The sequence below is a fragment of the Echiichthys vipera genome (genome assembly GCF_963691815.1).
Source record: "Echiichthys vipera genome assembly, chromosome: 1".
NCBI classification, from domain to species: domain Eukaryota; kingdom Metazoa; phylum Chordata; class Actinopteri; order Perciformes; family Trachinidae; genus Echiichthys; species Echiichthys vipera.
This window is the reverse complement of record NC_139826.1, coordinates 19785482-19809204: the sequence shown is the minus strand read 5'-3', so window position 1 is coordinate 19809204 and position 23723 is coordinate 19785482. Positions and strand designations below refer to the sequence as shown.

At 39.8% G+C, this 23723-nt stretch overlaps 1 protein-coding gene across 3 annotated transcripts; it reads right to left on the bottom strand.

Annotated features, from left to right (window-relative positions):
* Positions 1-145: 145 nt before the first annotated feature.
* On the bottom strand, positions 146-22771 carry rufy2 (RUN and FYVE domain containing 2). Of its 3 annotated transcripts, none has more exons than XM_083913442.1 (19): positions 22685-22771; positions 16015-16188; positions 15753-15870; positions 14596-14697; positions 13778-13901; positions 12656-12720; positions 12487-12552; positions 10849-10918; positions 10521-10622; positions 10234-10350; positions 10059-10151; positions 9190-9264; positions 8987-9084; positions 3907-4026; positions 3450-3579; positions 3249-3343; positions 2773-2821; positions 2503-2583; positions 146-2320 (listed from the first exon to the last, which is right to left on the bottom strand). In XM_083913442.1, the coding sequence occupies exons 1-19, from the start codon at positions 22758-22760 to the stop codon at positions 2177-2179; spliced, it is 1899 nt and encodes a 632-aa protein (XP_083769568.1). In that variant the 5' UTR covers positions 22761-22771; the 3' UTR covers positions 146-2176. The 3 variants fall into 3 exon arrangements, with proteins under 3 accessions (XP_083769568.1, XP_083769567.1, XP_083769569.1); XM_083913441.1 differs by lacking the exon at positions 22685-22771 and adding an exon at positions 18482-19139; XM_083913443.1 differs by lacking the exons at positions 146-2320; positions 2503-2583; positions 2773-2821; ... (2 more) ...; positions 3907-4026; positions 22685-22771 and adding exons at positions 4781-7125; positions 18482-19139.
* Positions 22772-23723: the final 952 nt, after the last annotated feature.

The window sequence follows — 23723 nt, the reverse complement described above, 5'->3', positions numbered from 1 at the left end:
AAAATCAGAGTTGGCCTATTTCAGCGGGACACAGGAAAAAGTGCAACAGCAGTAAATGCTCACAGGAGAAATTTCAATGATATCCATTAAAATGAAAGTGAACAACATGAATGATTGTAATGTGATTTAATCAGAAACTGACACATTCAAGGCAACATACTGTTGACAATAGAGTTAATATTAAACTGGCAGGATTTAGTAAGTTAAAGGGCCACAGTGATTATCAACATTATGTGAACATATGGTGGTATCAACACTGTACAAGTCCCATTGAAAGCTGGGAGAGTTACAAGAGCAAAACTGTACAAAAAGGTTTCAGGCCCGGGTGCAATTCAGAAATATCTGCCTTTAGTAGTTACTGGTTGTATGATAAATTTGGTGCATTTTTAAATATTTGAAACAATAGAAACACTTATTGAAATGAACCCAGGCCTGTTTTATCTCTTCATGAAAATGAATACTTCCAGTTCTCCAAAAGTTACAGGTTGTAAACATTGTATATAAGTACAAAAACCAGAATGTGCATCGGAACTCGTACCATAACCCGTCACTGAAGACTGTACTTGCAGTCATCAGCATTAGTTTACAAACTAAACACATTTAAAAAAAAAAAAAAAAAGCGCATAAATGGTTGAGTTTCAAACTTTCCCTCAGCAATGGAGCAGCAGTGAAGTGTGGTTCATCTGCTCAGATTACAACTCACTTCAAGTGAACAGGGTAGGCTAAAACAAGTTCCTTTGACTTCTGAAAGTAATAATTATTGTGCAAAAAAAAACACAAAATCAAATATAAATACTCTAAATTCATCTATTTTACAGGTAATAGGAAACATACCTTGTGTTGTGGCTATGGTGTCAGAAGTGCGTAACACTCAAGTGTGTTCTTAACCACTAACTAGTCAGTGAAGTGGTCATGTTGTATGCTAGCTGTCATTGGTTCAAGAGCCAGTATGTCTGATTTCAGACGGCATCTGTTGCTTTTCTTGGTCCTTAAAGAAAGCAGCATCCGCTTCATTAGTGTCTCAAACAAACAGTGAACTGTGCCTTTAATCCAGACTTCCTTCTTGGCTAGTATAGGCTAGTGTTGCTACTTTGAAATATTTTAGATCTTTCTACAGAAATCCTCTGTAGAAATCTAGGGTTCATTTTGGCAACGTGAGAAGCACAAGTAGGTAATATGCACTGAATTTACACAGGCACAAAAGGCACCAACAAGTGTTTCAAAAAAACCCAACAGATTTCAGTTCCTTTGAAAGCCTCAGCCCCACAGGGAACTAGTCTGGTCATGGTGTCAGCAGAACAAAATCTGCTTGGAGCTTTGAACGTTCATCGAAATGGTTTGCAGAAAAGTCTTTGTCACAAAATATACTGCCATGTTGTTCCAGTGAAACACCAGGGTCAGAAACAACGAGACCAGTTCTGATCTTCTCTCAGAAATACATCCAGTTTATATTTCAGTCTAGTTTCCATTAAAGTTGGATTCAACCTCTCAGGTTGACTTGATCTTTTGTGCCTGTGGAAATGTTCTTTTTATGCTTGTGTTCATTTCCCTCCACCTCTGCAGTCAGACTCAGTAACCAGGTTGCAATACTGTATGTATAAATTATATAATCTCGTCTGCTTGGCTATACACTTACTGTATACAGTTTGAGGCTTGATGCATACGTTATAATGATGCAGTATTACATACAACCAGAGGTTTGGTTGAGGATCTGCATTTAGCTGCAGCAGTGCTCATCACAGTCAGTGCAGTTTCACTTCAGTTCATTGTAAAGTTGTTCCTCCTTTCATCACACTGCCTCACATGACTACCCAAGTCAAGGTCATAGTTTTCATCTGCATAACTGATACATTTTTCAGATAATTATTATTTTTTGATATTAAAGCAGCCCAAAGACTTTCACTCCTTTGACTGAAGACAAGTTGGCCCATGTTATAGTGAACTGATTGCCTCCTCCTCTTCCTGATTACAAGAGAAGATGTTTTAATTCAAAGACATGAGGGGTCAGAATGATGCAGGAGCCCCTCAAACCTGTAAATTAAGACAGATCAAAAGTACAAAATGTTCATGCACACGGGCCATTTCTAGCAGCAAACTGTGTTGAGAGAAAGGTTGGGGATTTAAGAGTCTGAGCTCAGATTGTTTGAAGCAGTCACGGCAGCAGTGAGGGGCTTCTTCACGTTGGATTGGAGGAGCACCGCTGGAGGAGGAGGGCGTGGCAGGTGTCACAGACTCTGACTGGTTTTGGTGAGGCCGGCAGAGGGAGCTCATTGTCAGAGCAGCTGTTGCAGAAAATCTCCCCACAGTTCCTACAGTGATGCTGGAGAGAGGCAGAAAGAGAACCACAGAAAAAACACATTGTTGTGTTGGGGCTTTGGTAACAAATCAGCTGTTTTGGGAACCAAATTTCTGATTCATCTTTTGTCCATTAAAGCTTCTCTTACCTTTCTTTATTCTGATTCATACAAAATTGGAAATGTCTCACTTCATTTGTCGACTGACCTTTCGTCTTGATATGGAGAACTCCTTCTCACACAGCTTGCAGTGGCTGGCTTCCTTGTCCTTCAACCACACCTGCCCCCCCTGCAACAACAGGACAGTAAATCTCTGTTTCACCCTAACTTTACCTTACAGACATTACAAAACAGCACATCATACAAAATCAGCAGTATTCGATTTCTTTCAATGTTTTCTCTCTCTGGTCTATTACTAACATGTTATCTAACTCACCATCTTAGTGCTGGAGATATAAGACATGTTACTTTACTTTACCTGAAGAGCTTTGTTGGCTTCTTTGATGTCCTCAATCTTCAGTTTGGACCTGATGACAAAAAGAATGAAACTGTGCTAGGTAAAGGAAATTAATTATTTAAAACAGTCATAGAAATATTAGCAAAATGTTCTTTTGGTTTTATTTAGTTTGGCTTTCTCAAGAAGTTTAAACTTCTTTGCAAGAATGCAACTTACAAGTGATTTGATGAGTTAAAACATGCAAAAACTCTGGTATGGTCCTCCATGATCTGAAGAATTTAAGATTAAATATGTTTTATTACCTGAAATGTGTATGATGATGAAGACAATTGAACTCCTATTAGAATATATGTTTTTTAAAAGCCTATTTTTCTCTAAAAAACAAAGAAGAACCTTACAATTGAACCACTTACAGACAGTAGGACATTACATTTGGTGGTTAGAGCATTTTACTGTCTGTAAATACAGCTTGAGACGTTTTGTAGTTAAATTCATACTCGCTCAGTTTGGAGCCAAGTTCCTCGAGAGCTTGCTCTTGGTCCTCACAGATGGTCTTCAGCTGAATGTTTTCATCCTGGAGACGATGGAACTCCTGTAAAAAAAACGTACATCAGATCAAATTAGATCCTATTTTGAAAATGCTGTGTCATGCACAGGTTATACAGATGTAATAAAACATACTGTACAATATCACGTACCTTTTTTAATCCGTTGATCTGCAACGCCTCCGTGCTGAGCTGAGCCACCGTATCCCTCTCTCTGTCTAGATCATTTTGTAACGTCTGCCTCCACTCCCTCTCTATCTTCAGGTCCGTCTCCAGCTGCAGGCTACAGGAGCACCACAAACGTGTATATACACACACAACACCAATAACACAATTACAGATGACAAACAAGAGACAGAGAAAGGGATCTAATGAGTAAAAGATTATATCAAGACACACTGGTTTGCCTAGTTTGTTTTCATTGTGATTTACTGGTTCTAGGTTCATGAAATAGGGCTACGACAGTTTCAGTTCAAGGCTGGTTTACCATGCTACACAGCCTATGGTGCATTTAATACTGACAGTATGTTGTGTCTCTGAGCACCAGAGATTAAGTGCTCATGTATATTAAGTGTACCAATTAGTCTGTCTTTGCAGGGGTTTTGCTTACAGTTGCCTTTCTCTGTGTTCGATCTGCCGCTGCAGGCTGTCGGCCTTGTTGGCAAAGTCCAACTTGAAGCGTCTGGTCCCCTCCTCGGCCGAGGTGCGGTGCCTCTCTGCCTCCTGTAATCTGCACCATTATAACCAGGGACAAACTCAGGACCATGGAGAGAAAAAACTGGGGGGGTGGGGGTGTGGAGGGAGAAGGAGAAAATAATAGAAGAAGATGGGAAGGAGGATGACGGGTAAGGCGGGAGGTAAGGGACAGAGGTGTCTGGGTGGAAACATGAAGAAGGGCTGGCTCACGATAAATGAAGAAGGTTGGGATGGAGGATGGCGTTGTAATTGTCTCTGTTACATCACCAGAGAGTAGAATGAAAAAAGTGTGCAACCATGGATCAAGAACTGAGGGGTTCAAAAGAACAGTAAGGAATACAAAGAGGTGATGAGTCCAAATAAAGACGCATGATGAAGCAATGAGGGAAAAACCACCTTAAAGTAAAAAGAAAGAGGATAGCTAACTGAAAGCAGCAAAGAGCGTTTTTATTTTTCCAATTCTACTATATATTGTACAGCATTTTAAGAAAAATATGCCAATTTCATAGTTTTTCACTCTTTATTGTACCGGGAGGAACATTTAGCAGCTTGTTTTGAGGATATGAGGATTTTTAAGATCTTGTTGAGTCATCTCAGATACTACAATGAGGAGGATAATCACACAACACCCTGACTTACAACAACCCTCAATTTAGGACTTTATAACGCCTTAAAATCACACAACAAATGTTCCAGTGTCAGCACAAAAACTCAAAACCACACCCAAAACTTTTAAAACATCCAAGTTTATTGGTCCCGGTGGTAAACGTCAGTAATTGTGAGTTTTGAATAGCTCTATTGAATGTTTATTCTTCTACACATTGAGAGGAGTTACAGTACTATGAACATAGAGTTAGAATAGGTAGAATAATTACTTCCAGATCCATCCAAAAAGTCAAAAATATACCAGAAGAGACACAACAACACATTCAAGTTCCCTTGAGAGAATCTCCAGAGTTTTACAGCTGTGTATCTACAATTCTGTACACTTGGCTCACTTGTGTCTGTTCTGCACTAACAAAGCATGTGAATCGAGCTAAAGCCGCTTGTTCCACTGAGTTGTATACATCTGCAAAACTTGACTGAACCTCACAATCCTCAGCATAGGTAAATCTATGGGAGAAGGAGACGGGCTGTGTCTGAAATAACTCCCTTTTTACTGCAGAGTGCATTATATTTACCCCCACCATTTTTATTGGGTGTTCGAGTCCGATGATAAATTCATTATATAGCATTGAGCTGCACAATATGGGGAAAATATCTAATTGCGATCTTTTTGACTTAAATAGCAATTGCGACATGATTCTCGATATTGGAGGGAATGCATCATTATTCCCATTTTCATTTAAATATTTATTAAAATGATCATGGTGGGTTTTCTTTTTGTGAGGATCTGTATCAAACCAGCAGTCTTAAGTCTAAAGTCGTAATCTTTAGTCTATAGAATACGCCCGGAGATCTCTGCCGCACCACAACACTTAATTGAGAATGATATTTTAATACTACGGCAATTTGGATATTGCATTAGTCCTCATTGTGATTTTGATAAAATTCAGATTAATTGCTTTGCTCTAATCGCCTCCTTAAAAACTCCAACAATGGAACAATAAAACAAAGTATCCGGGGCATGTCCCTTACTATCTGCTAACAATCCCACAATGCAATTTGTAACATTTTATAACACCGCCCGTCTATGACGGTGCAAAATGACAATGGTTCATAGTGTCAGAAATCTTAATCTACTGCTCACTGTAAACTACAGACTTGTATTAAATAGAGAGTAGTGACTTAGTAAACAAGGGACTGATTTCAGATGCAGCGAGAGTCGTCACAGCCAGTCAGAAGCAGGTCAGGAGGTGCAACACATGCAGAGCAAAGTGGCAACAAATTGAAAGCAGGAGGCTGCACAAGCACTCCTCCTGTCTAACCAAAAAATGTGGCGTGACTGTCCCTGACTGGCTGTGATGAAACGCAGGCAGCTGTAGACAAAGTTTGTCTCTGCTGTATGATGGTTTCTTTGTTCCTGCTCGTCGTGCTATAGAATAAACAGTGTCAGCTGCAATAAGGTAAAAAGACAGTCAAGCACAGAATACCAAGTTACTCATCAGTCTCAGCAGAGCCGACACGGATGCTGCTAAGGGACTGTACAAAAGTTATAAGGAAGGGGTTCAGAAAAGGGGAAGGGTTACGCATTTTTTTTTCTTTTTACTCTTTTTGTGTTTTTAGTGATTGAATGTTATCTGAACAGATGGCTTGTTGTTTCTTAACGGAAAGCAAAACTACAGTTAATTAAAATGTGACAAAATTTATAAAATGTAATTTAAAACAGACAGCTTTTGAAAGGTTCATGCTTTTTTTTTTTTTTTTTTGAAGAGAAACTTTATGTTTAGCCCCCTCTCCTTACCCCAGTAATTTAAGTACAGTCCCTAAATACTACAGTGACTCAATCTGTTAAGCAGTGGCTCTTGATGGTGCCGTATACGGAGTAATGTCTACTAGACTCATTCTAACTCAATGTGTACAACAACGACCCGATGATAACATCTCAGGGTCAATTATCTTACGGTCAGTGTTACCACATATAAACTGACCACTGGAGACAGAAAGAACGTGTAGCATATGTATGTGTGAGTGTGTACACAGCCGAGCTTGTGAGTTAAAAGATTAAGTAGTGTATAATTAATTAATTCAAAATGTTTGTATCAAGTATAACTCATGTCATAATCAGACAGTTCTCCGAGCAGCTAAACCAGCACATTTAGAGAAAAACCTGTTTAGCATAAACCCAGCAGAGTTGTCTGAAGAGGATTTAACTAAAGATCATGAAACGTCTTCCAGTGGCCTCTATGAATCCCAGCACTTTCACCTGATTCTGCGGCTGCTCTCAGACAGTTAAACCGAATATTGTGTGCAAAACCCCCCCAAAAAACAGGAATGTTCTTTTTAGGTTAAGTCTGTTTATTTGTTCAGTCATCATAAAGCATCTGTGTGTCTGGGTGTGCATGGGTGTGTGCACGTTTGTCCTCAGAAAGAGATGTCCTTAACTAGCTTGTACTGGTGCTCTGTGTCTGTGCTGGCACACTTAACAAATGACATAGCAAGCGTTCTGGTCTGACTTAGCAGATCCTTATCACTGCACAGAGGAGCAGGGATAAAAATCAATCAGGAAATAAATAAAAAATTGGTTTCCAGGGAGCAAAACGGGTGGATGGATGATTGGATGGATGGTATAAAAGAGACAAACGGAAGGAAGCAAAGAAGAAAGAAAGAAAGGAAGGAAGAAAGGATGTCAATACATCAGTATTCTAAGTGGCCCCGGTTTCACACACTTCAAGTGACTTTTTAACATCACAAGCAAAACAGTAAGTGTAAATAAAAAGGCACTAAAACACAGAAATTTGATTTCAGGCTGCCACTTTCAGATTTCTTCAGCCCTGGTAGATTTCTCTCCACAGTAAGCGTATGAGTAGTTAGAAGAGGTGGGGAAAGGAAATTTGGACAGATAAAAAAAGTAGAGTTTTCAGGTGAAGTGTGCACAGAAGTATACGATCATGATGAGATATTTAAGCCTGACACTGTGAGGGAGAGATTTTTCTCTAATAGCTGGTGAATCATTTTAAACAGTGTCTCTGTCAGGACATTTTTAACTTCTTCATTAGATTATTCAGCTACAACAACACAAAAACTCCCAATGAAAATGACAAGCGTAACTGGGGTCTGTGTCCTACCAGCCTACTGTACATACACCTTTAGAGCAGCAAAAAACATTCACAAACAATCACAAATAGGATGGAACAGATTTAAACAAATGGGAGAGGGGAGGGGAGGGATGGACCGTGTTGACTGGTAGACCATGAGGTGAGGAGGGATCATAAGGCACGAATGAACCAGTATGACTGATATGGAAACATGGAGCAATATACAGTGATTGTGGAGCAGCAGTGACAAGAGAACTTAGCATGCATGGGAAGATCAGCAGAGTATTTTTATTAAGCATGATAAATAAAGGACTACAGGGTTTCCCAGAGGAAAAAGTCTAATTTCTTGTAATCATTTAGTGGTGATGGCCTAAACAACAACATTCAATACACAAAGTGACTGTGACATAATGTTTCATCTCTTTTCCCCTGAAGGTTAATATTTAATTTGATATAATATATTAAATGTTTATGATATTGGAGCAGCATGGGGTGGCTGTAAATCAGGAGGTAGAGCAGGTCAAGATCAGAGGTTCAATCCCTGGATCCTCCAGTCTGCATGTGGAAGTGCCTTTAGACACTGAACCCCAAATCGCTTAGAGTGGTCAGACGACTAGGAAGGTGCTAGGCAGTTGATGTTAAGATTTAAGTGGAGGTGGTTTATTTATGATGCCCTGAAACCCTACAAAGGGACACTGACTTCAAGTCTTTTTTTGGTAATTTTAGTAAAATTTATAAACTTAAATCTCTAGGGAAAATGCAAACCCTGCTAAGAAAAATAAATAAATAAACATAAAAATGTCTTCTTTCACAAAATGTTTGACATTTTGAAAAACTTACAGGTTTCCCTGAACAATGAAGATAAAGTGCTATTTTGATTCAACTTTTGACAGTGTGTTTATAATAATAACTTTTTAGTGTATCCATTTATCCGTTCCAGGAAAAAGTTGCAGGCCGCCTCCACTGAACTAAGGCCATCAAACAAAAAGGAATTAATATACTTTCATTAAATAAATAAAACCTTATGCATTTTAAGTGAAAGGATAAGAAAGAGCTATTTCACATAACAAATGCCATGTATTTGATGATTGCTTAGCCATCTACTGACACTGAAAAGTGGGACTCAGCCGATGACAGAGACTTATCAATCCCATCACACGCTGCAGTGTCAAATTGTGTTTGCAGGACACAGAAGAGAAATAAGCCAGTGAGGTGGACACAAGGATTTCAACCTTCTAACCAATTTCCTAAGAGGAACCCTGAAACAGTGATGAGGAAGAAGACAGCACGTCTCACCTTTGTTCCAGCTGCTTCATGGTGGCAGTGATCTGATTCGTTTTCTCCTCCAGACGAGTGATCACGTCGTTCTTCTTCTTCATCTCATCATCAGACGACTAACAAATGAGATTGAGCCATAAGTAAAAGTAATTATACACAGTTTTTGTACTGTGTATAACAAGAGAACAAATGCGACCAGGTGAGAATGTGTGTGTTTGTACCTGCATCTTCTGGTACATCTCTACATTGATGACTTTGACTTCATCCAGTTGATGTCTCAGTCCGATCAGTGTGTCCTGTTGATGAAAGACAAAGACTTCAGCAGTGTTCGGATCTTGGTCTCACTGGCGTCTACAGCTGTTTCACTATCATTAAGCGTGCTCTTCTTTTGTTTGTGTATCTATTCATCCTCTCAAAATAATTGATTCACTGAGGGGCTGTACAAAATTAAACTTGGGACTACATACATACAAAGTCATAATTACATTAAATTAGAGATTTGGAGTTATATTCTTGTCACATCTCAAGCGAAGAACTACCTGTAGGCGAGCTGAAATATATTTAGGACAAACTGTACGACATGGCTCAAATGTTTCCAAGTCACGCCCATGGTCCTGTGCAATAAAGATGCTGACATTGATGGTTTTAATGATGTGATGCTGCTGCTGCATGGCAGCTGCTGTATATCGCAGCTTGGCGACAAATGTCAGCTGGTGGTGTCTACGTAGCAGAGTTCACATGTTGGTGGTGAAAGGCCTGATGCTGCCAGAGAGAAACAGGCATAGGAGCTGGAAATGTATTACTGCTTCATGTGAGCAAGTACAGGCTGGTGCTGTATTTTTAGTTTGTGCCCCCAGAGGGCTTGTTATCATGTGATCGCTCGTTGTGATGACACAATGTCTGAAGAGCAACCACATCATTCTTCACATCAGTGTTTTAACGGTTTGAGTCTAAATATACGTAAATCTCAAAAATGACTGATTGGGCCTTTTTCATCCATTATATTAAACTCACCATTTACCATGAACAATCTGTGTCTCTTTGTACAGTACATGTTCTGAGATGGATGGAAAAAGAAAATGTTGCTGACCTGTTTTTCATGAATATCTTTCTCCAGAAGTTTCATGGCCAGCTCCATTTCCTGTTTCATAGACACCTGGACTAACAGCTCGGTCTCCACATCCTGAAAATAATCCACGTACATGTTATCACACTGCCACACAATATTTTACACACACAATATACACACACAAGCAGTCTCAAACCTGTCTGAGCTGACACTCTTCCTTCAGTTGCCTTTGAGCCTCATTGTACATCTCATCCAAACCCTGACGCGACTGTTTGTATGTATCTCTCTCCACTGATGCGTCGCCTTGGGTTACCTAGATAAATAACATCAATGGGAAGAAATTGTCAGCCATATCATGCATCAAGTCCGAGCTGGTAAGAAATGGGTGCAATATTAAAACAAGATTCATTTTTGGCTGCAGCGAAAACCTTTAAGAAATCAATGTTTCTTTGTGTTTCAAGATAGTAATATATTTTTGTGTACCTCTAAATGTTGTTGTGTCTTCAGCAGAATAAGGCTGTTTTCACTCCTCAGCTGCTGGTTTTCTTCCTGCAGTTTTATGATGTTGTTCTTGGCTATGGCTAACTGCACACACAAACATGTGGACGCGTATAAAGAGTTGATCACCAAGAACAATTTGACAAATGACACTGTGATTTCATCGAAATACATAACAGACAAAGCGGGTGAATTCAAATTAAATTATGATATTTTAGTGAATAGTGTAACATAACAAAGACGCTTCAGTAATGACTCTGTGCCCTAATTACTACTAAATCTAATACACAGATATTTTGAGTGTGGGTCTCACCTCCTCTATGAGTTTAGAGTTGGACTTCTCCAGAGAGTCCACTCTGCCCTGAAGACCGTGAACTGTGGAGCTAGACATACAAACACACAAAGAGAGATTACGATCAAATTCTGTTCATTCTCACTGAATTCCATCGAGCCAACATTATTTCACAATATAAGTAGTAGTGTTACAATTTACAACTGAGGTTAAAATGTGTAACTTACACAGAAGTTTTTCCCTGTTGTGATTAATCATTGGTGAATAATGTTGTTTATGAGGTTTAATGGCGTTCACAGTTTTAACGTCTCTGTGTCATCACTCGGACACTATTCGCTGGTATTGGCCCTATCCGGATTAATCCGATCTGACACAGTTTCGAGTCTTTTCGCAAAGCTTTTACTGGGCGATCGCCACTGAGGTGATGGCAGAATTAGTTTACACACTTATACGAAAAGTGAAATTTAGAGTTTCTTCTAGTCAGACAAATTAGTTATATGATAAGGATAAATAAATAAATAAAACACGTTATACCCAGAAGAAAACAGCAGCTCTGAGGAAGGCTGGAGTACAGCCGAAACTGTCAGCTAGGACATCCTTACCATATAACTAATTTGTCTGACTAGAAGAAACTCTAAATTTCAAAATGGATAAAGGAATTCAATCGATCTATACGAAAAGTGACTTTGATGAGAGGAAGCATAAATAATGTTTTGGCGACGCTGGCTAAAGTGGTGTTTACGGTATATTTTGGAATTGTTGAAGCAAATTATTGTGAAGGACTGATGTACAGTTCCGGATGTGTTGACAGCATTGATGTTAATTTGGACGAACAGCAGCTCCCAGAGATTGGGGTATCCGAGTAGGGCAAAGGGTAGCGCGCAGCTAAGTCACTGGTGTTAGCTTTCTTTTGCCAACTCTTGTAAAGCCAAAGTAAGCAGTTAAACGATAGCTAGTTAGAAAGGTAAGAAGTTCCACTTTAGTTTTACACCATTACATTAACTCAGAACATTACAGAATAATGTATTTTTGTAGTTGAAACGAAAATCCGAAGTTTCTCACCACAGATTGACAGACCTGAGTTTGACTTCTAGCACAACACAGCACCAATAAGGTAGTGACATGGTTAGTTTAGCTTATGTTCAGAGACAGCTCATACAGCTCATCAAGGCTAGTAAGTAGTAAGTTTGTTTAAAATAATCTTCCTAACTCAGTTGTTTTTTTAGATCTATCACGGCTGCAAGAAGATTTGAAGAGGGATTCACTGAACCTATAAATCCCTTAAAGCAGCAGATCAATCCAGTTTCATTTAAATGAGATAGCAGGTTTGTGAGAACAAGAAAACCAGAAAGAGGAAGTGTAGCCTAACTGACAGTCTGTGTTTCAAAGAGTCTGTCTGTGGGAACAGATAGTACAGAGTTGCACTTCTGAAACAAACAGACAGGTTTGAACCGAAACTGACCGAATACTGGATCTATTTTGACGTGCAATCTGCCTTTGACTCAAGGCATCGTACCACTATCTCAAACATCAGATAGTTTGCAGATGTAAATCAAAATGTCTGCTTGTCTCAATCAGTCACTGTTCAGGTACATACGACTCAGGGGGAAACTCTGCACACTGTCAGACATCGGTTTACGATAAATAAACATGTCTTACTTGAGTTGCCGGTTCAGTTCCTCAACATAGTTCTTCTGATCCAAGATGGATGCTATCTGGCTATTCCTGTTGCCATGGAAACAGATGTAAAACAGAGCTCTGCATCACTTGTAGGAGGCCTTAGAGACCCAGCGTATTACATAATGTGGGAGACAATAATCTAGCATACCTCTCTTCACTCCTGTAATCATCAATGTCATTCTTCAAGTACATGGAGAAGTCGATCACCCCAACCTAAAATAAGAAAATAAATAATAAAGCTAATGTAACTCAAAAGTAAGCGTATTCTGAAAAGAAATGATCGCATCACTATTGATTTGATGCCATGAGTCACGCCTTAAGTAGTTGCAACAGCCAGAACCTTCCCAAGAATTAAAACTCACACAAAACAAACACAATGCTTACTGTTAAAGTGATCGTATGCAGACAATATCCAATGCATTCACAAATAGCACTAGTTTGTCTCACAAAAAAGTGTAAAAAAAAGAGTTATTATGTTCTAGCCTCCAAATGTGAGGATTTTCTGCTTTTCTGTTTTATATTATATTATAATTGTAAACTGAATATGTTTGGATTTTGGACATTGGGTTCGGATAAGTTGGGTTTTTTGACACTTTATCGTCTAATGATTGATTAAAAAAATCTAAACTATTGATTAATCCAACATGATTTATTATTTGTTATCATGAATTAATTTTATCACCTTAGCTTCAGAAATGAAATCAGACTTCATTTACTCCTGACATTAAATGTAAAATCCGCATTTGGTACTCTGCTTAAAGGCTCACCTTGTGACCAGAAAATGACTGGATCTAAACAAACTGTTCCAGCTCGCTTCATGTTACAAGTTTCTCAGCCACATTCAGTCAGGTGTGAACCCAGTCTGACCAGGGTGTTTGCATTAGTGTGGGAATGTGTTTGCACTCAGTACAAAGTCTTCCCCCATGGAGTAGAAACATGACACCACAGCATCTGCTCTCTGTCTGCCTGATGCCAAGATGGCATGACGAAACACACTATTGTCACTGAACATAAAGAGCTTTACATCAATGAACTACTAGAGGAGTAACAAGAGGAGTAACATTCTTTTTTGTTGACATAAGACATGTATTTCTCTGCTCGGTATAGTGCAAGCAGAGAATCAGATCCAATCATAGAGAGAACAGAAAGGAGAGTAGATAGCACACCTGCTGTACAGCGGCCATAATGCAGCCACACCATCAGATGTTTTATACCCATTGTAATGTGTTTTTAAGACAACCTCTAAATACTGTCACAGGGCAGTGATTACCTGAGAGTCCAAGTCCTCGCCTTTGACGCAGAGGTTAGCATCAATGACATTCAGGCCCACCAGCAGGCCCACTATCACTGCTCCCTCCTCCTCCAGCATTAGCGCTGAATTCTCATAGAAATCACTGTGGAGGAAGATACAATAGACTGTCAAACACTGAAGGCACCGCTGCTAAAAGAAAAAATAGAGAGGCTAAGTTCAATGTTTCAGCTCTGTTGTTACTGTGGATGTTAAATGTCATTGGTGCTAGTACAAGCTTTAATTTTTTCATACCAAATTGTTTTGTTAACAAATGCTTAGACTGATGAAATAAATGTCTTGGGACCACTTAGTTATGGTTGTTAGTGTTTCTGTATGTTGTAAAGAACATGGTATAACATATGCTCTTCTAAACAATGTGTAAGTAATTAAAATGTTTTTATCATCTTAAGTCTGGGCCCCTAAAGTATTTACCAGCTTCAGATAGTTTACAAGGGTGTCCCATTTCGCATATTTCCATTATGTCTTATGGTCATAGTTGTCTTTTAGTTGTTTTAAGAATAAACTGAACTGATCTGAATTTTCAGGGAATTTAGAGTAATGTCACCTGCCGGGTGGGTGCAAAGAATGTTTATGTACATCATTCAATGTCACCTTTTATTATTGTGTTAGAAATCAGAAATGAATAAAAAAAGAAATATAATAAAATAAAAATAAATGTTATGTTCTGTAGCCAAAATTATATTAGTTATATAAAAGGAATTTATTTTAAAGGTATATTTTTCTCAGTCAAGTCAAGTGAAATGTACCTAATGCTATGAGAACATATGTGTGTGTACCTGAGCAGGTCTTTTCTGGTAATGAGGAGTCGTAGGTAGTCAGCCAGCCGCTTCTGCATTAGAGCCAGACGCAACCAAGCTCTGGCCCTGCCTAATGGAGTTCTGTAAAAACACAACACACACACACAGACACATTGATTAGGTTACATTTGTAGGAAGTTTTGAGGATCTTAGATTGGTGGTGCTGGGACATTGTTCTATTGGTCTTTGGCTTTGTTTCATGGTTTGGATCTAATGATTTTCTTCTATGTGTTTATTGCAGTCTACATTTAATATGTGCTCATCTAACTAACTGTTCATCTTTTCAAGACTTCAATCTTACTCGACATCCACGTTCAGAGAAAGGAAACGGTCGCGCTGTCCTACTTCGTGTTGCAAAAACGCTGCTCTGCCACACATCTGTTGGTCTGACTCAGCAGCACAAAAGGAAACACTATGTCCTCCACCTAAAAGAACACAACTGTTCCCCATTTGGCTGGATCAGATGAGACCTGAATATGACTCACTTGATTTCAGGCCTGGAAGCACTGGTATGTTGTGACCGATTAGCAAAGTAAAGCATGATATAGAAATCATGTGCATTAATGAGAGTATGGCCACCTGAGGACAACACTTGAATATTCATGTGAAAATTCATGTTTTACCACCAACATTGGGCACTACCAGCACTCATATGTGTTCTTATAACAGTCACGATATAAAGTTACATTAAAAAAACAAAAATGCTGATTACACAATCATCCTGGCACTAGCAGGAAATAAACTACTGCACCATTACTGATTCAGCGTTTTTAAAAGGCATCTATTGCCCAAAACTGACAGTATAATTTCAAATTCAGTTTAACCACTGAGTGGGACTAACATTGGAAATGTGTCTACGCTGGCTCTAGCAGCTACAAAGAGACAAAAAAATAATGAAGAAGTAGAGAAAGTGAGAAATGAGGCAAAGGCAGGGAGAGGAAAGGTGAAGTGAAAGTAAATCACACTCAGGTATTTCCCTGCTCTGGCTCACGTCACATTCTCATGTTACTGGTACATGTCAGTGTGCGTGTGTCGAGGATCACGTTCCTCCAGCATGATGTTAGGTTAAGATGTGTGTGAGCAGAGAGTACAGATGTGTGCGTGTGTGCGTGTGTACACATAAATGTATTCCTTACTTAAGTCCAGGCAGGTCTCGTACAGAGGCAGAGATCTCTGCTGCTTCAGGACACAGTTTCTCCACCAGCTCCAGAGGACCCCACAGAGACTTGTTAAAGCCCAGAAAGGACTTCTTCACTGCAGAGCGAAGAGAAGAAGACACACACACACACGCTGGCATATGAAACTCTAGAACTTACATCTTTTATGAGGGAGGCAAACACAAACACAACTGTGCAAATTAGACATTGAATTTTAATACGTTGAGAGATTCCTCTTTACCTCTGAGGCCATGTTTGAGGCAGTGCTCCATGACAACGAAGAACTGCTGAAGAGGTGGGTAGTCAGAGTCCAGAGTCCGCCCAAAGCTAAGAGCAGACTCGATCAGCCCTTTAATACTCAGCTTTGCCATGTTCAGCAGGTTGGTCCGCTCCATGGACATGGGGTCCCGCATGGCTGTAGGACAAAAGACACACACCAACACTTAAGTTAAAACATGCTTAAAAAACTCCATCAGGACTCCATAATTTTATTTTAGGAGGGTCGTACAATGTCTACAAATGATGAGGAATTACAATGAAAAATCTGTGAACAAAGGAGACCATCTTGCGATGGGATCACACCAGCCCTCGCTAACATTACAGCCATTTACAACCTCTGCATTCGTTCTGATCGCAACTACAAACCTGTAATGTTTCATGCATCGTTCACATTTCCAAGCTTTCACAGTGACAAAATCTTGTCACACGTGGCAAAATCCTCAAACCACTTCTGTGGTAGTTTCCACAGCAGTAGGTGTCTACAAGACTACAGTACATTTTGCCATGATGAGACACACACACACACACACACACACACACACACACACACACACACACACACACACACACACACACACACACACACACACACACACACACACACACACACACACACACACACACACACACACACACACACACACACACACACACACACACACACACACACACACACACACACACAGCAACTACATTTTTAAAACTTTTATCTAGCAAAGTTATAAAGATGTAGTGTTTTTTTTTGCAGCTGCTTGAGATAACATTAACACATAACTGTGTCTTACTGCAGCTTTAGCCACAGCTCAAAAATAAAATTCCAGAGACCCTTCATGTGGACCTCTGGGTTAATGTGCAGCCAAACACCAGAGCAGGTCAGAACAATGCTAGGACAGAACAATGCTAGGTGAAAAATGCAAAGTTGTTGCCTAGCAATGTAGAAGAGCATTAATTGCCCCAGCAGGTTGGCCTATGGTTGCTGACACGTCAACAGATGATTTCTTGGGAGCAACATGACTCTTTGTGCCCTTGAGCGGTGAGCCCTGAGGGTACTGAGTAAAAAACAGAAACCCTGTGACTGCCTGTGTCACAGTGATTTCTACTACAGTACACCAAGCGCTGAGGATATTGAAAAGCTACAACAATGAAGTATCTGGATGTATCAATGGTGATTTAATGCAATTAAGGGGATTTTAAAATATCCTTAAAGGTAATTGTCCTACATGAATTTCCTGTGTTCTTGCTAAGAGAAAAGGTATCAAATAATCTGAAAGTCCTGTGACACTGACTACCCAAAACAACTGTCTTAAACTATTCAGATTGTACGTAATTCAAATGTCTGTGATGGAGACCTAGAATCTGTCAAAAACTAAATATAGTTGTAAGTGTGTGGGAACTTCTACTGACAGAAAGACACTGGCTGATGGGCAAACTGAGTTAAAAAAGAACCGCTAAAATTACAGAAGATGTTGCTTGACAGAAAATGAACCAACAACTATTACGATAACAGACATGATAGTTATTCAATTGTCATGCAAAAATGACAAACTTTGCTGATTCCAGCTTTTTAAATGTGACTGTTTGCTGACTTCTATCATTGTAAAAATGTAACACATCTGGGTTTTGAACTGAGTCGGAAGAAATTTGAGGACATCTCCTGAGGCTCTGGAGAACTGTGCTATACATTTTTACAATGAAAACTTCCTGACTCTGTGTTGTCAGAGCAGCAAGCCTACAGTAATAAACACAAAGTGTACTAAGCAGGGTGATAACCCCCAAGGAAAGAAAAGAGAACATTTTCCCATTTGCATCGGTGCAGCATGTGGTGCCTCAAGCAGTGTGGTGGTATAAAACAGCAGCACAGCTACTGTACCACTGCTAACAAGACAATGATGTACCATCAAAGCATTAGAGCAGCACTGATCTATGAACAATCAATTGGCTGCACATGATGTAATGTGAAAGAGAAAAGATGAGACGTAAAAGCTAGGTTTGTCACACTGGTACATCTACACACCCCAGCGGAAACCATTATCTGTGTTCCAGCTAGATCCCAGTGAATGATTGATTGCTCCTGAAGATCTCTGGAGGGAAACTGTTCTGCGAAAAGACACTGATAAGTGCAGGTACGGTCACACTTCCTCATGCATCATTAAATCATTATATTTTATATTCTATAATTATAACTTGTAAACGCTGCTTCATATTTAACTGTATTGTCCTAATTTCTCGCGTGTAACTTTATATTTAGTGTATTATTTCTGTGTATTCTTCTGCACCAGTTATGCACAAACACCAAGTTCAATTCCAAGTATGTAATCTGATTACATACTAGGCCATAAAGTTGAACAAAGAGTGTCCTCAGAACTGTTCTTATTAACCAGACACTCCCTTCATGAACCTTACGCCTCCTGATGCTGATAATAGTCTACCTTGGACGGTCCAGTCGCCGGGCAGAGACGTCCTTTGCTCCGACACTTTGGGCAGGACGTGAATGCTCCCTGAAATGGTCTCGGATGCTTTCCTGGCCAAAGCGAAGATAGGAGCCTGCCATCGCCCGTCTCCTCCTCCTCCTCCACCACCACCACCACCTCGCACCGTGCTGCTGCTGTTGGCTTTATCCCCAGATTTCTCCTCCTGCAGTCTCAAAATCCCAAACACCTGAGCCTTCTCCTTGCTGCTGTCCGCTTCAGACAGCGTCAGGTCGTGCTCTGCGGGCGATGCCATGTTCACGTACCTCTCAAATGATTACCTCGGTGCGAAAACAGACAGATTCATGCGGCTTTGGTAACCGTTAGCGAGCCACCTTTGATGCACAAGTCAGCCGGAGACCATTATGACAACCGTAGGTTAAAATACCTGTGATAGCACCGACCAAAGAATGACAGGTCTGGCTAGAGTCAACAACCAACCGTCGTAACGTTCCCGGACTGTAACCGTGGGCGACGGTCTACATGGTGAGCGTTAGCAACGGCGGCGACAGCAGCGCGGACAGGTGCTCCATGGGATATAAATATTTTCCGTACATCGCGGTGTTTTACGGATTTGTTTACAGCTAGCAGATCTAACCGATAGTTCGCCTCCGTTGGTCCCGCTGCACCCTCCGGAGGGGCGGTGTCAACAGGCTCACAAGACACACAAAAGGCAGCACTACGTCATGATTTCAGTGTCTGCTGTGTTGGGCTGTGGACATGCCGCCCCCTGCTGCTGGAAGGGAGGACTGCAGGGCTGCCTCAGGTACAGGATGGGACTGTGTGCAGGGGACAGAGAGAGGCTTGGAGACAAGAGGGCCCAGGCAGCTTTTCTAAGATATGTGCAGTGGAAGTTCTCTGTGCATTTACTTAAGTAAAAGTGGAAAAACCACTGAAAAAAATAACCTTTCACGTCAAGTAAAAGTCCTGCATTCAAAATGTTACTTTGTAAAAGTACAAAAGTTCTAATATTAAAGGTTGAATAGGTAGAATCTTCATTAAAAGCTATATATTTAAAAAATATAAGACAGAATGAAAGTATTGCTTAATATATATTATTAATTTAAATTTTTGGACGGGTTTGACAATGACTTTCTGTCACGTTCTGTTTCCATGGTACCAGCCAATAGCGTTGGGCATTGCTGGTTGCCATGGTTGTCTGTTGTTTGGTGCAGCTACTGTAGGCTGGCACTGGTGAAATGGAGCTTATTTGTCCCAGCAGCCGAGTGACCAGAGACGGGCAAAAACCAGAGTCATTATTGGCCAAGCATTCACTCCATGGACTGAGATAAAGGAGATCAGCAGCATTAAAATGCACGCTGAAATGGCTGCGTTTCTCCTCGATCGGTAAGCTAACTGTAACTGTCAGTAAACTCATCTGCAATACGTGTTTTTACGGTGCGATTTGCTGGAGGGGATGGGCTCAAACAGACTCAAACTGACTCCGGTCTCCTGTAGGTTACTGGGCCGGGTCTGACAAACATGGCAACCTGACTGCTGGAAATTTTTTGGAGTTGTTGCGACTACGATCTTGAGGCACTAGAGGGTGGTGTTCTGCTCATTCTCCATATTCAACCTTTAAAATGTACTTAAAGTACATAAAGTAAAAGTACTCATTATGCAGAATGGCCTGTTTCAGAATAATATATGATCTGATTATGATTATTGATAGATGAATGTGAATATCACGTTAATGTTGCAGTTGATAAAGGTAGGGCTAATTGTATTTACTGTATATACTGCTGTGTAGCTTCATCTATAACAATATATGTATTTTCATTAGTTGATAATAGTTTGTATTAACAATCTGAAAGTAAAGTAACTAGTAGCTGAAGTTACAAAATAAATGCAGCAGAGTAAAAAGTTAAATATTTCCTTTGAAATGTAGTGAAGTAGAACTGTAAAGTAGATTAAACTGGAATTAATCAAGTAACGTACAGGTATCTCAAAATTGTACCTAAGTACAGTATTTGAGTAAATGCACCATCCACCACTGGATGATGCTTTGTTAAAGATTAAACTACCAAACAGTTTGGTCGGACAACTAAAACAGTAAAAATGCTTCTTCATATCAGAATAGTATGAAACTTGCCGGGTGCATTTTTTGCTTGGAGATCTTTTACACTTCATACTTTAATTACATCCCCTAATAATATTCATGCAGTTTCAATGCTACTTTTATCAAAGTAAATGATCTGAATACTTTCATCACCACTGTATTTCTGGTCATTCTGGTATTAGGAGTAACATACTATGGTAAAAACCTATTTCACGTGTTGATTTTTCTTTTCAAACCTTATAATTTTAGGCAAACTATCTTCATCTTTGCTTTTTAATAACAAATAACAAATACAGATGATATAATTAAAAAGTTAAATTAATGAATAACATTTTGTGATTTTTTTTTAACTCTCAAAGAAATGTACAGGGTTAGGTTTGTGCTTCATCCATCATTTGGGTAGGTGGGGCTCTACTGGGGGAGTTTGGAATCATGATCTCAGTATTTCCTTCAGCCCGACTTTATATTTAGTATGTTGAACCCACAGAGGAAACTTAACTTGACTTAAATAGCAATGCAAATGAGAATTCAGTAGAATTTAGAAGCAGACAGTGGAAACAATAAACACCCATGCAGGCAGCAGTAAAGAGGAAGAAGAAGTCAGCCCGATTCGGCTTTGGAAAACAATGGCTGCAACTACTAATTACTACTTAAATTATCAATCTGCGGATTGTTTCCTTGATTGTTTAAGCTATTGTTTTAGTCTATAAAATGTCATAGAATTGTGGAAAATGCCCATCACCAACCACCTCACTCAGAGGCCAAGGTGACACCTTTAAATGCTTGTATTGTCTGATTCAAGATTCAAGATTCAAGAAGCTTTATTTATCCCGAGAGAATTAATTTAAGTCTGACCAGCAGTCTTAAAAATAGAAAGATATTTAGTTTACTATCATAGATGACTAAGCGAAAAAACGTGTATTTGTGACATTTTAAATGATTAATGCAATATCCAGACTGCAGAATAACTATCAACCAACTAATCAATTAATAGACTATACATTTCAGCTCTATTGAAAATGGTATTAGAGTATCAACAACTGTCATTTTTAACAAGTTTTATCAACTCGTGGATAATTCACAACCTTTAAAGCTTGTCAGACCATAAACGCCTATACAGACCACATTTCTGAGATTTGTTTTTGGAAATACCTGTCAGAGATCTGAAATGGTTTGTTACATTGGGTCTTAACTGTACTTTTTTCACAATTTTTAAATTGCTTATCAATTGATTTTTATACAGGACAGACAGGAAACTGGGGGACAGAGAGGGGAGACATGAAGCAAAGGGCCGTAGGTCAGAGTCGAACCAGCAGATGCTGCCTCGTGGACCTTCAGCCTCTTTACACAGGGCGACTGCTCTAACCACCAGCTAAATTAACTGAGCCGGTCATTATGTTTTTTCTTATTGTGACACTGACGCTAGAACATTAGGTTTTCTGTGACTATTTTAAGGTTAAGACCCCAGACATATGAAAAAAATCAGTATTTCAGAATAAATCAAGTACTTATAATTGTTTCTCTAATTTTATCTCCAGTGTATGTCACAAGGGTATTTGCATAATAGATTGTATGTGAATTTGTTCAACAAATGTGGTCATAACAGGTTTAATTTGATATAGGACTTGTTGTGTAAGCATAAGAATTGTTAAATGACTTGAATCTTACCTTGGAAACAAAAAACTAGCTAATAAGACATGAGCTCGTTCCGTCACGTGTTGACCAGGCACACAGCCATCTTAGAAATGTTGTTATGGAAACACAAGTTCACAAACTGTCACCTGACCGCACCCAGGATGTCCCGTTCATGAGTTAAAATCAAGGATAAAGCTGAATGAGGATCTTTCCAGAACATTTAAAGGGTGTGAGCTACCTGTACCACCATGGGTTTTAATTAACTTTCATTCAAATTAGATCTATGGATAAAAACTATGAGGGTTAGGGTCAGCGTGAATAGTATAATCCTGCTTTAATGTGTTAAAATAGACTGGAATGAACGACGTTCCAGTTGTCGTTCTTATTGTATGAGACCATGTTCCAGTAGGAGTTGACAGTTCCCATCACATAGACAGGGATATTCATTCAAATAACACTTGCCAACCTACCTTGGCTGTAGGCTAACCGCTCCATACTCTCACTATGAGTAATACCCCAGCGGTGGAGACTCTGAGGGGAGTACATAGTGTGTGGGACTCTCCTCTGCCCACTGTCTTGTTGCAAAGAGGATAGTAAATCAAGCAGGTCCCTGAGTCATGAAGTGGCTCCCTCTGGTCTGGTTTCTTTTGAGCCGGATCCACACAGGCAAGTTTCCCTGAATTGTCTGATTCCCTGGTACCAGGCGACCCTCTTATATGGTGTGTTCCAGTTTGGTCACAGTCTTGGGATGTGCTGGTGTCCAGGCTGAGCTGCGCAAAACAGCCTGGAAAAAACACACAGGGAATGCAAATGTGTTTGCTATATTTGCTCATGTCTTCTGTACACTAAACAAGGATAACTTCACACATGACATAACTTCACAGTTCTTGTGTAAAACAGGCTCAAAGGTTAGTCGCTGTCTAAAGTGTCTGTCACAGACCGTTACATCTGTGCCTCCTATTTGTCCTCACTGATTCAAACAAACATCGCTCACACATGCACCACGGGATGAAACCTTCCACTGTCATAAATAATATATGCCAGAACAATCTTCCCTCAGATATTCTGTTAAACTCTAATGAATCTTGATTTAATGAGGAACTATTCCAGTCATCCCCACAGTCGACTTTATAGAAGAGAGTATGAAATAGAAGGTTTTACCTTTTCTTAGAGTGGTAGCTTATGAGGAATGCATCCAGTGGGCCTCTACTTCACCATGATGTAAAAGGACGATGTAAATGCCTCCGACCTCACCAACTGACGAATGTTAGCTCCATTACAACACACAGGAGTTTACTGTAGCATGGAGGCTACAGTAAACTGCATCACAGAGACCACTGGTGCTTTTCCTTTTTTGTTGCCTTTGCTTTGTTTGCCATATTCTCTCTCTCTCTCTCTCTCTCTCTCTCTCTCTCTCTCTCTCTCTCTCTGAGGGCTGACCAGGGATCATATGACTGGTTAGCTGACTGTATACTGCCTGAGTTAATTCTCTGAATGGCTGCATTCAAC